This window comes from Suricata suricatta, chromosome 4, assembly GCF_006229205.1.
Source record: "Suricata suricatta isolate VVHF042 chromosome 4, meerkat_22Aug2017_6uvM2_HiC, whole genome shotgun sequence".
Classification (NCBI taxonomy): domain Eukaryota; kingdom Metazoa; phylum Chordata; class Mammalia; order Carnivora; family Herpestidae; genus Suricata; species Suricata suricatta.
The window spans coordinates 116,680,559-116,695,470 of NC_043703.1; the positions used below are offsets into that span (position 1 = coordinate 116,680,559).

Genomic DNA, 14,912 nt, shown 5'->3' on the forward strand with positions numbered 1-14,912 from the left:
GTGTCAGACACTCTTTTTCCACCATGCCCACATTCATCCTTCGGGAGTCAGGTGGAGAAGCATGCTTTGCAAAAATCCCTAGTGGACTCATGTTTTAGGTCAGGTTTCCCAGAAGCAGACCCTGAAGTAAGGATATAAGGCCAGTGATTTATTCAGGAAGTGCTCCCAGGGGAAACCAGTGAGCAGAATCAGAGAAGCAGAACAAGCATGGGGAGGAAGACCAGCAGGAGACATCTCAGACAAAGTCCCACGGAGGGTGGCCTCACCCTGATTCCCAGGCAGCTCCGGTGTAAAAGCCTGACAGGATGCAACGGGCTTCCACACTGGTCCATAAGTGATGGGCAAAGATGCTCTCCGGGGGGAGGCCAAGTCCCAGGCTTCCCACCTGTGCTGGGAAAGGGCTTCAGTAGTATGAGGGCCGTATTGCAAAGAAGAGCTGCCTGCACTGGCTGTGGGGAGAGAGAGCAAGGGGACAAGGCCAGAGGGCCAACACACACACACACACGCTCCAAGGAAAAATGGAGCACTGGGCATCCCTTCTGTAGAGCGGTACATCAGAATCTCCATGTGGGGGAAGATGGGAAAGCTAGCTGACTGGTGGCTTACCGCCTGGTCTGGCCCCACTTCAAGAAGTGCTGTCTGAGAAGTCTTCAGTGGAAGTCAAACTATGTGCTGATAGTGAGGGGGACACGGGTGGGTTACAATGGCTTGAGGAGAGATGAAATACAACAGGAAATCAACTAAAGATAAATAGCAATTGTGTCCCAGGTATGGAGGCCAAGCTGAAGGCGGCCATCACTTATTATGCAATATGTACTGGGTGGTAACCGTGTGGCAGGAGGCTAGTGCTGCTTGTGGGTTATCTTTCTTATGCCTCACCCCTGGCTATCAGGAGCCCACACTCCTAACCGCTCCCTAAATCCCTCCCTTTATGATTAGGTAGATCCATCAGAGTGCATTCAGGGGAGCAGAGCCACCATGCACGTTAGGGGAAGAAAGAGTTTATTATAGGAATGAGACTTTACCCGAAGGTGGGAATAGCTGGGGAAGTGAAGTTCTGGAAGCAACTGTAGAATGATAAGGAAGGAGACCCTAGGGCTTTGAGGACAAGCAGGGATCTCTCTGTGAACTCATCTGTCTGTCACACTATCTGAAAGAGATCTCCTCAATGTCTAAGGCTCTGCCTTCCAAATATTACACCTGGTCCTCTTTTGGCCAACTCTAACTCAAAGCAGGAGGATTCTAGAAGCGTATTTCTTGGCTTAAGTAAACTGAGTTAGCATCATCTAGCACATTAGAAAATTTCGATGTAGATGAGAATATAACTGACCAGACATCCAAGCAGCAAAAAGAAAGTCAGGGTCATTGGTGGGGCAAAACACTTGTGTTTGTTCCACGAGACCCTACCTTTTGGGCACGGCTGGGCCAATTAGATTCTCTCTCCTGGGAATTTGGAATTAGGACCGAGAAAGATATGAATACATGAAATAATAGTGAACACTACAGAATAAAAGGGGATAGAGGAATCATCACTGACACCATGACACCTGACAGGCAATTTAGGCCACTTTAGTTTTTTACTTACTCTGAACACTAAGGGAATTTGCAAGCTTTTTAAAAGCAGGGAACAGAATGAGAGAAAATATTCAAAAGGGACTTTATATCCAGAATGAACAAAGAACAATAAGTAATAGATAATGAATAGAAAAGAGGGCATGGGACTTAACTAGGTCCTTTAAAACAGAAGTTTCTGAAATAGCCAATAAACGAGAGTGTTTCACTTCATTAATCATCAGGAGAATGCAGATGAAACCATATACAGCAAATTGGACAAAATGAAAATGCTGACAATACCAACTGTTAAGAATGTGGGACGACCACAGCGCCCATCCATGACGGTGGCAGAGCTGACTGGGACAAACACTGTACAAACTACTATTTGGGAATATTTATTAAAGCCGAACATACAAATAACCTATCACATAGCAATTCCACTCACGGGTATTACCCAAGGAGACTGCGTGCTTAACTTCACCAAAAGATGTACTTGAGAATTTTCATAACAACTCTATTTGTAATAGCCCAAACCTAGAAACTCATACATGTCCATAAATAGTAGAATGGATAAAATAGATTGTGGTATAGTGACATATTGGAATACTATACCGAAGTGAGAATGAATTATAGCTACATTTATAGCAGGAATACATCTCATAGATATTAGATTGAATAAAAGAAGTACTTACTATACAATTCCATTTATCTAAAGAAGAGACAAAACAATTGTCTGCTGTTAGAAGTCAGGCTATGGATTATTTTTTGTGGATAGTAACTGGCAGGACGGATGGGTTCTGGAGATACTAGCAATTATCTGTTCTTTACCTGAATCCAAGGAACATGTTCGGTTTGTGAAAATTTCATTAAACTGTACACTTATGATGCATGCGCTTTTCTTCACTACTTATTACACTTTACTATAAAGTCTAAAAGTAATAACTTTTAATAGCTCTAATTTTCAGGAACAGGTGAGTTGCCTGTCTGCACCTAAAGTGGCTGACCACTTCCTCATTTAAGTTTCCGGATAACCTGATGGCAGAGAGGACAGGGAGACCCTGGGGGCTCAGAGAGCCTCTCAAACTTGTTTGGATGAATATTTTCCAAGTCTGAGTTTACAAAGTTAAAGAAATGTAAGCAGTAATTTTTCACGGAGGTGTCTGTGAGACTAGGAGCAGAGGATAGGACAGATTTTAGCTGTTCGCATATCTGTCAGTGCTCCATCCAGGTTATCCTAAATAAATTTATAATCTATATTTAAAAATAATGTGCTTAATATATGAACATCACTTCAACCATCCTATATAAACATCAATATAAGAAAAAGGTCTTGCCCTTGCTACGGCAAGACAGGTGTCCCAGCCATGAACCCTTCCCCAACTCATTGCAATCAGATCCCTGTTTCATAAAACCTCCCCCCTCTCAGAGTGCTGCCTGAAGGCCATTTTAACTGTTGGACTCTTGGCTTGACTTTTGTGGTTCCAACGATGGAAAGTGGAAATACCTCCTGACAACATTTCATAAATCGTTAGTTCTGAGGTCGTTATGACAATGGGGGTGGTGGCAGGACAAAGCCAGTCAGGGCTTCACCGGGTGGCAGCAGCTCAGAACTGTCCCTGCCCCTCCACAGAGCACAGCTGTCCACCGATGGCGGGACTCTGGGTTTATACAACCTGCAAGCCTCTCTTACCCTGGCTCTGCTCATCCTTTTACAAATCCCACTTAGAACCCCCACCACCCCCACGCTGGCCTGCAAGCTCACCCTCACCGTGGTTCACACCCACGGAGCCCAATCTATGATTTAAATGAGTTCCACTCACGTCCTGAGCCTCTTCCCACTTCATCCTAATGGAATTTTTGGCTGCTGTGCAAATCGACAGTGAACGTTTATTTCTTCATTCGACAAAATAAGAGGTGGGATGTAATGAACTAATTTGTTGATTTACTCAGTAATGTGCCAGCATTGTTCTATGCGTCACCGTGAATGGGAAAAAGTTAACTTGTGTACATCATCAGATTGCGTCATTTTCCTGCTTAAAATACTCCAATTTCTACCCATAGTAGAATAAAAAGCAAACACCTGGAAAAGCCTTGTTTAAAATTACTTTGTCTTTAGTTATGACTTATTTATTGTGTTTTTTTTTGTTGTTGTTGTTATGACTTATTTTAAAGTTACACAAAACTACAAAGGTGAGGAAATTGTTGAGTGTTTGAATCTTTTACAATGTTGCTCTTCCGACAAACACCAAGAGGCTAAGTGGCCCGGACAACTGCCGTTACTAACGCTCCCGCGCCCCCTCACCCCCGACTAGGTCTTGCCGGTCTAGCGTTGCTTCTCTGCAAACTTCGCGAGAACAGAGCCGTCCCTTTGGCCCCTCCCCCGCAGCCGGCTCAACCCCACCCACTTCTTGCCCGGCGATCTCCTGACGTCATAGGCGCGCCTGAGCGCTTGCACAGCGGTGCGGGGGGCGGAAGTGCTATCCGAGGAAGTGATATATAGCTGCGCGAGTCGTGGGTGGGATGGCCACGGGTCAGCTCCTTCGAAGGCTGTTGCGAGCACCTTCCGGTTCCATGGCTCAGAGCCGAGTCGGTGGCGTGTCCCCCTCCAGGGGCTTGCACGCGGAACGCGGGCCTCGAAGGCTCTCCATCGAAGGAAACATTGGTAAGGGTCAGAAAGTGGCTGCCAAGCCTTGGCCTCCGCGGAGCTGGTGGCTGAAAGGCTGGGAAAGGGAGCTGGGCCAAGACCACCCTGGCCCGCGGTGTGATACGACGGGGCCTTTCCCTTCCCAGAGATGCCATTGCCTCTTTGATTTTTCGGATGTCAGGCCTCCGTACTCTCTCACAGTCACGAAGTCCGTAGATAGCACAGGCGTTCTCCCAGCTTGTTCTAATCGGAATGGATGCGACAAGGAGCAGGGTGCAATTTCTTTGTTCTCCTAAATTAGGGTTGTCGGATTTTGGGGGGTGGGACAATGCCATTTAAAATAGGATTTCAGACAACGAGTACTATTTTAGTGTGTGTCCTATGCAATACTTGGGACATACATTAGAAAAAGTTATTATCTATCTACAGTTAAAATTTACTGGTGTCCGTATTTTATCTGACAGCCCTACCCTAAGAGTTCCTAAAATTCAGTCATTCACATACCACTTATGGTAATTTTACCATGTCTCTTTTCTAGTCCCGTATAATTTAACGTTTTTCTTAGAAGAAACTTACTTTCTAAACTTAAAACATGTTTTAAAAGTAACTGTCACAAGAGTAGAGACCCGGTATGTTAGACAATAAGGGATCAAAAAAACAAAATGAAAGCATAACACTTCAGTTTAAACGTTACTAAATTCTGACTTGATGCTTTCACCTGCTAAGGTGCTGAGCAAGTGTTCAAAATTGAAGACACCCTAGCAGCAAATTGAGAATTTCTCATTTTATTCATTCAACAAATAACCCTTTGAGCAACTTCCATATGCTAGCACTGTTCTTAATTCTGAGGATATAGCACTGAATGGAACAAATAAAAACCCTGGCTCTCATGGAACTCTAGTAGAGATAAATAATAAACATTATTAATTAAGTAAATAATATGTTAGATAGTAATGAATGTGATGAGAGAAAATTCAGGGGTGAGAGATTGAGGGAAGTTGCAGTTTTAAATAGGTTAGTTAAGTCAGGCCTCACCGAGAAGGTGACATTGAAGCAAAATCAGAAGAAAGTGAGGGAGTGAAACCATGTGGATAACTGGGAGAATCTTCCAGGCAGAGGGAAGACCTAAGTGCGAAGGCCCTACGGTGGACAGTGTGTTCAGGGAAGAACGAAGAAAGCTGTTGTGGCTTGAGCGGAGTGAGCAAGGGGGAGAATGGGAGGAGCTGAGGTCCAAAGGTAAGGGGTGGCTGGGTTATATAGGTCTTATAGCCCAGAGTGGACTTTTACTTGACACTGGAAAAGGTTTGTGCTGTCCAGTGATATGTTTTGACTTAAAATATGAGAAGGTGACTTTAGCTGATACGTTGAAAATAGAAGGTGCCAGGAGGTTATTGCGATGATGAGTTGCAGGGAGTCCGAGCAGGGTGGTAACCGTGGAGGTGGTAAGAAGCAGTTGGATTCCAGTTACATTTTAAGGCAGGGCAAACTGAATTTTGTAGCAGATGAGGATGGAGTATGAGGTAAAGAGAGGTCAGTGATAACTCCTATCATTTTGGCCTGAGCAACTTGAAAATGGAAGTTCCAAATTTTCTTAAATGGGAGAAGAATGGGAAAAACAGACCGGGGGCAGAGGATGGTTTCAAGATTCTACCTTTAGGCATGTTAGGTTTTTGTATGCTTCTTAGGTATCTGAGCAGAGATGTTGAAGAAGCAGTTCGATATATAATTCTGGAGTGAAGTCTCACTGGACTGGGAGTGTAAATGCAGATGGTATTTGAAGCCAGGAGACCTTGTTGTGTTGATGGAAAGGACTGAGCCATGGGGCACACATACAGTAATTAGAGGAAGGGACCAGGGAAAAGAAACTGAGAAGGAATGACCACTGAGGTAGGAGAAAAACCAAAAGAGAATGATATCTTGGAAATGAAGTGAAGGTGTTCAGCTCAACTGCGTAATGCTGTTTAAGTAATGGAGCTTTTTGGTGAACTTGACAAGAAGAATGTTTAGGTCTAATAGGGGTGGAAAGTCTGATTGGCACAGGTTCAAGGAGAATGGGAGGTGACAGTGGATTATGACATCTAAAAGTGTTCCTAGAAAGGGGAGACATGGGTGGTAGCTGAAATGGGAAGGTTTGAACAGGTTGTTTCCATTTTCTTTCTTTTTGTAAGAGGTATTAGATCATGTTTTTAAGCTGGTGGAAATGGTCTAGTAGAGAGGGAAAAAAAAATTCTTGAAGCAGGAGACAGGATATAATTACTGGAGTGGTTTTAGTAAACAAGGAGTGGAATCTGTTGCCGAAGTGGAGAGAGGCTGGCCTAAGCCAGGAGCAGAGTTTATCCCTAGTAACAGTGTGAGTGGCAACATAAATGAGTGCTGACTCAAGTAGGTGTGGTGGGAACTTGGGGAAGTCTTTTGGTGGTTTTCTCAGTGAAACAGGAAGAAGGATCAGCTAAGCAGACTGAGTGTGAGGAGAGAGGAAAGACATGAATTAGTCTAGTGAGTGAACAAGAGAAATGTAGAGTTGCTAGGCAGCATTAAGGGCCCACTTGGACTTAGTGGTCATGAGTTTAAACTGAGATCAGTCACCACATCTGTGTGTGTTTCTCCAGCCAAATCTGAAACATCAAAAAGATTGAGAAAGGGAGGGTCCTGAGGATGTTAAAGATGTTCTGCCTTTGGGAAACATGCCTCTAGAGGAAGCCCTGTTTTCAGAGCCCAGAGAGGTGCCAAAGTACCTCACAAAAGAAGTGCTTGGACAGGCCACCAGGTGAAGTTTGGTTTTCCTGACCAATTTCCCTGACCTTTGCTTCTTAACCTTTGTGGATGGCTCTGCTCCTTCCTTGCTTTCTCTTGCACCAGGACGTCCTAAGTACACCGTGAGGTGGACTCACCTGTGGTGCAGTCCTGTCCTTTAAGGAGCTCATAACCAGGTGGGAGGAGCAGACTTCTAAACCTCATTCCTGTGCCATGTGATGAGTGCCATGGTTGCTTGGGCATGGAAACTCAGAATCCCTGGGGTAGGAATTCCCAAGGGGGAGACGAGAAAAGAGTGTTCCAGGTACAGGAAGTAACACTTGCCAAGGCAAAGCCTGAAGAAACATGCAGTTTTATATCAGGGATGTGCCTGGGGTGGGGGCAGAACAAGAGGTTGGAAGGGTAGACTTGCCAGATGTTGTGGGCCATGCTAGCAGTTTATTGTGTAGATGGAGGGGAGGGTGCTGAAGACTTGAAGCCGGTATGTGCCACAACCGGATTAATTTTTAAAAAGAAATTGGCCCGAATGAGCAAATAGACAGCTCCACAAAACAGGCACTTTCTTTGTATGTCTTGTTTGCTGTGGTACCCCTAGTGTCTTGCATCATTGTCCTGAGTGAATGAGCAGGAACAGAATTTGGAGTAGCTAGACTGGTTTTGTGGCTGCTGTTGTAGTAGTTGGAGTGTGGGAAGACGCCGGCCTGGACAGAGGGAATGGAAGGACAGAGAAGAACGGAGTTGCTTGAGAGACATTCTTAGAAGTGAGATTAACAGGGCTAGGTGGCCACTTCTAGGTATAGAAGAGGACAGTGAGGGTTTCAGTTTGGACACTGACTGGAAAGTGAAGATAGGAATAAAAGAAGAGGAAGTCTGGGGAAGGAAGAGTGATACATCTAGTTATCAGGTCCCTCTGAGGCACACAGGGATCAGTGTTCCGAGGTAGATTAGGACATGTGCCTGGAATCAAGAGAGGTGGGACTGGGCTTTCAGATATGGAAGTTGTTGATTGTGGAGGTAGTTGTTGAAGCCTTGGAAGTGCATGCACTTGCCCAAGCAAAGTGTGACTAATGACGAGTAGACTGGGGACCCTAATCTGGCTGTTTCTAGTTTTACCTCCTACTACTCTCCATCACCCCACACAGCCTGGTGACTGTCCTCAAGCAGAATTAGTCACTGCCTCCTCTGTGTGCTCCCATAACATTTTGTACCCACAGATGTGCAGCACTTGACTTCTGTTGAGACCTTCCCTGGGTTAGTGTCTTGCTCATCTTTGCATCACCAGCACCGAACTCCTGCCTGACCCATTGTATTCTTTCACGTTCACTGGAGGGACTCTGTTAAACTGTTTTACAACTCAGTCAGGACTGAACTTGTTCTCTGATCACAGGTGGCATTTCCAAACCCATCCAGGAATAGGGGAAGGTAAACCCCTGTCCTAAATGGAGTTAGATCTATGTTTAGAGGAGCTTTTCTAGGAGTCCTGCTGCTCTAAGTCTTGTTGATCTGATCCTGTAAGTGCAGACACCCTGCTTATGCATCTAGTATGAGCTATGAAGCCATCTGCCATGTGTGATTGAAAAGCAAAAGCTTGGTGCCTAGAATGCCTGAAAATCTCAGAAATACTTTGCCTGTCTTCTAAGTGTATTCATGGCTACAGTATATTATTGCCTCCCAAAGCCAGTTATTTTATAATTACAAACCTCGGTTGAACAAAGGATTACCGTATGAACTACTTACAGTGAGTCATCTCAGACCATTCCCACTTTGATTTTCAAAGACCCAACCAAAGCAGAAGAGACTTCGTCACTTTTACAGTCTAGAGACTTATACATAAAGCAGTGGAGACAGCTCCCCTAATAGCATGTTTCCTGCGTTCTAACATCACTAATGTGCATCTATTGCTTTTATTGCGTGTAAACAATTGGGCAGAGAATCCTAGGGGAAAAGGGACCATTTATTCTAAGCGTTGTATATTAGTCTTCGTTTCTGTGATTCACCATCCATCTCCATTCCTGGTACCTGGCTAGGTAGGTGCTCAGGATGCAAAGGCAACAAGGTCAGTCTGTGTCTTCAAAAAGCAAGTGGGACAAGTGATGGATCAACAAATAATTATAATGTGTAATACCTTGGTATATCAGAGCAGGCGGTAATTAGCTCTGCCTCCGGGTGAAGTGGAGCTGGAGAGAGTTCAGGAAGGCTTCCCGGAGGAGGAAGTGAAAGGATTAATCATGTGGTGGGCAAAGTGGGGGAGGAAGGTGTTGCAGACCAGTGAGGGTCTCGGGCTGGTGAACAGAGCAGTTCGGATAGTACGCTGTGAGCTATGAGCAACTTTTTTTTGGTAAACAGTTGTCCCTGGGAAAAACAATAAAAGGAAACAGGGCAAAAGTGTATTACATTTCTTTTAAGCCTGCTGAATGATTTTTGTTAAGTTTGAGCAGCATGCTTTTAGGCTCAGAGCCTTTCTGATCCTGGGTACTTTGTTTCATGGGGGGAGTCTGAGCTTTTTAAGGGTAGGATCTCAGCCTAGTTCATTTTATAGTACCTACTACTTAGTAGCTGTTCCATACACATCTGGTGGGTGAGTGGACAAGTGTGGCATCAAATGCAGTTCCTGAAATAAAGGCTTTCAGTTTTCCTTGGAAGATTTTTGTGTTTAAGATAGACACTTTTATATTTATTGCCTTAGCTTTTTGGTAAAAGGTTTCAGAATTGGATTTTTGCCATGTTTTTCATTTTGTTCAGGAGAGGAAAATGCCCGGAGGTGATGGTATGTTTAAGAGGCTTCCATGAAATACAACTATATTAAATTTTAAATAATACATTATTTTGGACATTACATTCTATCTTTACTGCTAGATTTTAGCAGAATGTAGCAATAGACATCATAGTTTATAGAAGAATTTGAGGAAGAAAACAAACACAACTTAGGATAAGATGGACGCAAGCAAGAGAACTCTTCAGTGCAGCTTGTGGACTGACAGTCTTGGTGTTAATAAAAATCAACATTTTGAACTAATATACTCTAAGAAAGTACCTTCCACCCTTTTTCAAGTTCTGGCACATATAGTAAAGCTCAGTATTAGCCAAGGCCAAGGCCCAAAGGGAAGGTTTGATTGTACGATCTGAAGACTCCTGAATTTCATGATACTAAAGAGTATATCGAAAGATAACAGTGAACCTGGGATCCAACTGTCGTGATAATGATGTCGTGAGAGGCTGCTGCTCTGCACAGAGACCAGACAAAGGGAGGATTTTGTCTTGTTTGCCCAGTGCTGCATAAGGAGGAGTGGCTTTCAGTGGACATGAGTATTCTGCTGGCTAGAAGGAGGCCAGTGTAGCAGGAAAGAAGCAGATGTCACCACTCTTAACGAAGCCTCTGGAACACTTTAAAACATTTGTCTTAAAAAAAAAAAAAAACAACAGCTAACACAACAAAAAAACCTTTTATGATTAGGTATTATTTCACTAAAAAAAAGTTATGCTGTGTGTGGTTTTAAAATAAATATATAACTTTGAGTTAACCTTTAATATTATTCCATAGTTGTGGCTGATGCCCGGCACAGCCGAGTTCCATGAGAACACAGCTAAGACTACTGCCCTGGGGCTCCGGGGGGGCTCAGGCGGTTAAGCAGCTTTCTTCGGCTCAGGTCATGATCTCACGGGCCGTGGGTTCGAGCCCTGCGTTGGGCTTTGTGCTGACAGCCCAGAGCCTGGAGCCTGCTTCACATTCTGTCTCCCTCTCTCTTTGCCCTTTGCCCGCTCACTCTCTGTCTCTCTCTCTCAAAATAAAATAAAGACGTAAAATAAAAAATTACTGCCCTATGGCAAATGACCCAGGCTCTTTGAGCCCTAGAGCAACATGGATGGCACCGCTCTTAGGACCTGCCACCACCATTTACTGTCATTCTTTGCTGAAGCCAGCCTCTGATTACTCAACTGGCTTTCCAGAAGCTTTAGAATGGGCAGTGGGGTGCAGGGTAGGGCTGTTGCCCTGGTGTAATTGTTCCAGTAATTGGAACTGTGTATTTCCCATTACATCAAATTTGTTGCCATTCTGGGTTTTGTGTGCTTAAATGACCTGAGTTGATTTCTCAGAGTCCTGACTGCCCTTAGATGAACTAATAGTGTCTGATCTCAGAGGTGAAGTTGACATTTTTTAATGCTGATGGCTCTTCCTTTCCATCTGCAATAGTATCTTAGTTTTTTTTTTTTAACATTTAAAACATGTAATTCTAACAATCACTCAGTCCCATTCATGTCAATTACCTTAATCTTTTCCTGATAATTAAAATAGCTTTTCACTGATAGGAACCATGTTTTAGATTTAATCAACAACCTGCGATCTAAATATTGACCATCTTTGCCAAATATTTTAAACTAGGGACTACTCAGGGCAGGCAGACATCTGATAATATATAAACTCAACCAATTTGTAATTCCTGTCAGTCTGTTAGGTACTCATGACAAGTCTGTAGGTTTTTATTCAGTAGTCTGATGCTTAAAAAAAAAACGCCTCTGTTGATTTTGAACGGATTGTTCTGAAGGGCAACCTCAAATGGAAGTATGCATTAGGATCACTTTGGGGCAGACTTAAAATGTGGATTCCTGGGTCCCAACCCCAGAGAGTCAGGTCCTGTTAGGAAACCAAAATTAAGACCCATGAAGCAATCAAAACAATGAAATGCTAAACATATCTTAAGCAGTTAATAAATACTTCTTGTTTGATTCAGTTGCCCAACATGGTAGGAATTCCATGTGAACTAGAGACATTCTGAACCCGTGGAAGAGGTGGGGCCTTCGGCTTGGTAGAGGAGCGGACTTAGACACAGGCCAGGAGGAGCAGGGGAAGGCATTTTATTCAGTGAAGTGTGGGAAGAGCAGAGGCTGGGCGGACGTGCGAAGGCACACCTGGGCTGGGTGGAGGTGGAACTGAGAGGAGTGTGACTGCAGAGCACATGGCTTCATGTTGTTTGTTCTTTCCCTGTGCTGTTCAGACAGGAGTTGGGAGTGGTGTGTAACCAGTGGTACATACTGGATGTGTGGGCTCTTCTGAGACATCGCTTCACTCAGGTTCAGTAACCCTGAGTGGCTAATGGAATTGACTTGAGGGGTACTTCCGTTACTTCTCTTGGTTCCATTTGGGTTCCTGCTGATGGTAGATGGATTGAGAAAGATCATCTCTGATAGAGGGGATTGAACTCCATATATACTCTTTTAAGTCATTTTTTGATTTTTAACAAATGTGGGTTTCAGAGGGAACTGAAATTAGTAATGTATTAAGTGTTTCATTCAGTTGGGCTGTGGTTCCACTCTGCGTGCCCTAGAGGAGCCCCATCTTCTTCCTGCAGAAACAGAATTACAATTGCAGTGACGGATTCTTACCCAGAAGGCCGGACCAAGTGTAAAGGATGATTAGCTGATCTAGCTCAGAGGAGTCAGGGTCTGGAAAAGCTTCATACAGGAAGTACATGTGAACAGAGACTTGAAGATTGAGTAGGAGTTGACCAGGTGAGGAGGACCAGGAAATGGGAGTGCATTTGCAAAATCACATTTGCAGGGAAGAACATGGCATGATTGGAGTTTGGTCAGCAGGAGCTCAGGTGCCTGAAGGAAGCTGGGACCAGAGGGGTATATGCAGGTCTGTGTCATGTCGACCATGCTACAGAGTTGGATTTTGTCACGAAGGCAGTGAGGAGCTTCAGAGGGTTTTAAGCCATGTTATTTTGTGTTCAGGGTAACTGCAGTATAGATGATAGATTGAAGAGGCCAATGCCGAGTCAGAGAGGCAAGAGATGAGAGCCTGATCTTGAGATGGAGGAGAATGGGGAGAAAAGGACAGATGGGGAAATTTTAGAAGGCAAGTGCAAAAGGATTTGGTGGTTACTTGAGGTTTGGCAGAGGAGAGGCAAGCCCTGACAGTGAGTAGATGCTGCTTCCATACCTGGGTCCAGGATATGGGAAGAAGTTCACTGGTGGGGACGACTATGACTTCATGTAGGGAGCAGACTGACTTTGAGGTATTTGTGGGACATCCAAGTAGAGGTGTCTGGAGGGCCCTTGGATAGTGAGTCTGGAGCTCAGGAAGGTAATGGCCAGACATTGGTGTCAATGGAAAAAGTTTGTTGTACTAGGTTGGTTTCATCTCCAAAATATTTCTCAAAGCAACCACAGCTTTCTGTGTCCTCTGCCATCCCTTGGTTCAGCTGCTATTATCTTCTAATTGGTTTATCTACTTCTGTTAGCGGTCTGTTCTTAACAGTTGGCAGAGTGATCTTTTAAAAATGCGATGGAGGACGTCCGGGGAGCGTGCGCGCCGCTGCCACTGGCGAGCGCCGCCGGATTTGCCGGGGGTGTGGTGTGAAGGTGATGGCCTTGACTGGAGGCCTCGAGGCGGGGTCTCCCTCTGTTCCTGCAGTCGCTGCCAGGGCCACCGTTCACTCATCGTCATGAGAGGAGATAAAGCTCTGAAGCAAAGAAATCTGGATCACAGAAAAAGTATTCAAGGGTCATGCAAGCCAACTGTAGCCAACTGCACAGCCCTCCTGGAGCTGCAGGCAGTGAGGATGCCTCAGCTTCCCAATGTGTTCATACAGGATTGATAGGAGAAGGTTCTTGTCTTCATTCTGGAGATGTTCATATCCAGATGAACTCCATACCTAAAGAATGTGCTGAAAATCCAGGCTCCCGCAGTGTAAGGTCAAGTGTCCATAGCTGTACCCATGGATATATACATAGTCGATTACGGAGTCACTCCCACAATGAAGCAAGCCAGCCTGATGAGACTGCTACAGAGTCTGGAGATCATGGTAGTAGCTCTTTCTCAGAATTCCGGTATCTCTTCAAGTGGTTGCACAAAAGTCTTCCGTATATTTTGATTCTGGGTGTCAAACTTGTTATGCAGCATATAACAGGAATTTCTCTTGGAATTGGGCTGCTTACAACTTCTTTGTATGCAAACAAAAGCATTGTAAATTAGGTTTTTCTAAGAGAAAGGTGCTCAAAGATTCAGTGTGCTTGGCTACTGGTATCCTTAGCAGGATCTTCTGTTCTTTTATATTACACCTTTCATTCTCAGTCACTTTATTACAGCTTAATTTTTTTAAATCCTACTTTGGACCATTCGAGCTTCTGGGAAGTACTTTGGATTATTGGAATTACAGACTTCGTTCTGAAATTCTTCCTCATGGGCTTAAAATGCCTGATTTTGTTGATGCCTTCTTTCATCATGCCTTTTAAGTCTCAGGGTTACTGGTATATGCTCTTAGAATAATTATGTCAGTATTACCAGACTTTTGTTCCCATACCAGTTTGGTTTCGTTACCTTGTAAGCTATGGGGAGTTTGGTAATGTGACTAGACGGAGTCTTGGAATCTTGCTGGCTTTACTTTACCTCATACTAAAACTTTTGGACTTTTTTGGACATCTGAGAACTTTCTGACGGGTTTTGCGAATATTTTTTACACGACCAAGTTATAGAGTGGCTGCCAGCAAGAGACATGTTCAGATGTGGATGATATTTTTTCAATATGTCAAGCTGAATTTCAAAAACCAGTTCTGCTCATCTGTCAGCATATATTTTGTGAAGAATGCATTGCCTTCTGGTTTAACCGAGAGAAAACGTGTCCACTGTGCAGACCTGTGATCTCAGACCATATAAACAAATGGGAAGATGGAGCCACTTCATCCCACCTTCAGATGTGCTAAGTCACATAAACTATGAAGGCCACAAAACACCGATTTCATTCGGTTACACTGACTGTTGATAAAGACATGAGAAGGGGTTTTCAGGACTAGACATTAAGGAAAATGTTTCCAAGTGGTTTTAGACTATTATAGTAAGACTTAAGTGTGTAGTCTAATTTATCAAAAGATTAAATGAAAGACCCTTATGTTTTAAAAAATATGTAAGTAATATTCAACCTAATGAACATGGAACATCTATTCTGTCCGAATTATTTGA

General features: G+C 44.0%; 1 protein-coding gene and 1 pseudogene across 3 annotated transcripts in view; both read left to right on the forward strand.

Annotated features, from left to right (window-relative positions):
* The first annotated feature begins 3,267 nt into the window (after positions 1-3,267).
* The window catches only part of DGUOK (deoxyguanosine kinase), a 31,711-nt gene continuing 20,066 nt past the window's right edge, over positions 3,268-14,912 (forward strand). The window contains exon 1 of one of the 3 annotated variants that reach the window (XM_029937616.1): positions 3,268-3,468. Coding sequence is in view for 1 of the 3 variants with exons in the window: in XM_029937613.1 (XP_029793473.1) it covers positions 4,075-4,216 (142 nt within the window). In the remaining 2 variants the exon portion in view is untranslated. Of the gene's footprint in view, positions 3,469-4,008; positions 4,217-14,912 lie in introns of those variants that run through there. The other 2 variants (XM_029937613.1, XM_029937614.1) reach the window with 2 other exon arrangements.
* Positions 11,607-14,905, forward strand: LOC115289968 (annotated as a pseudogene).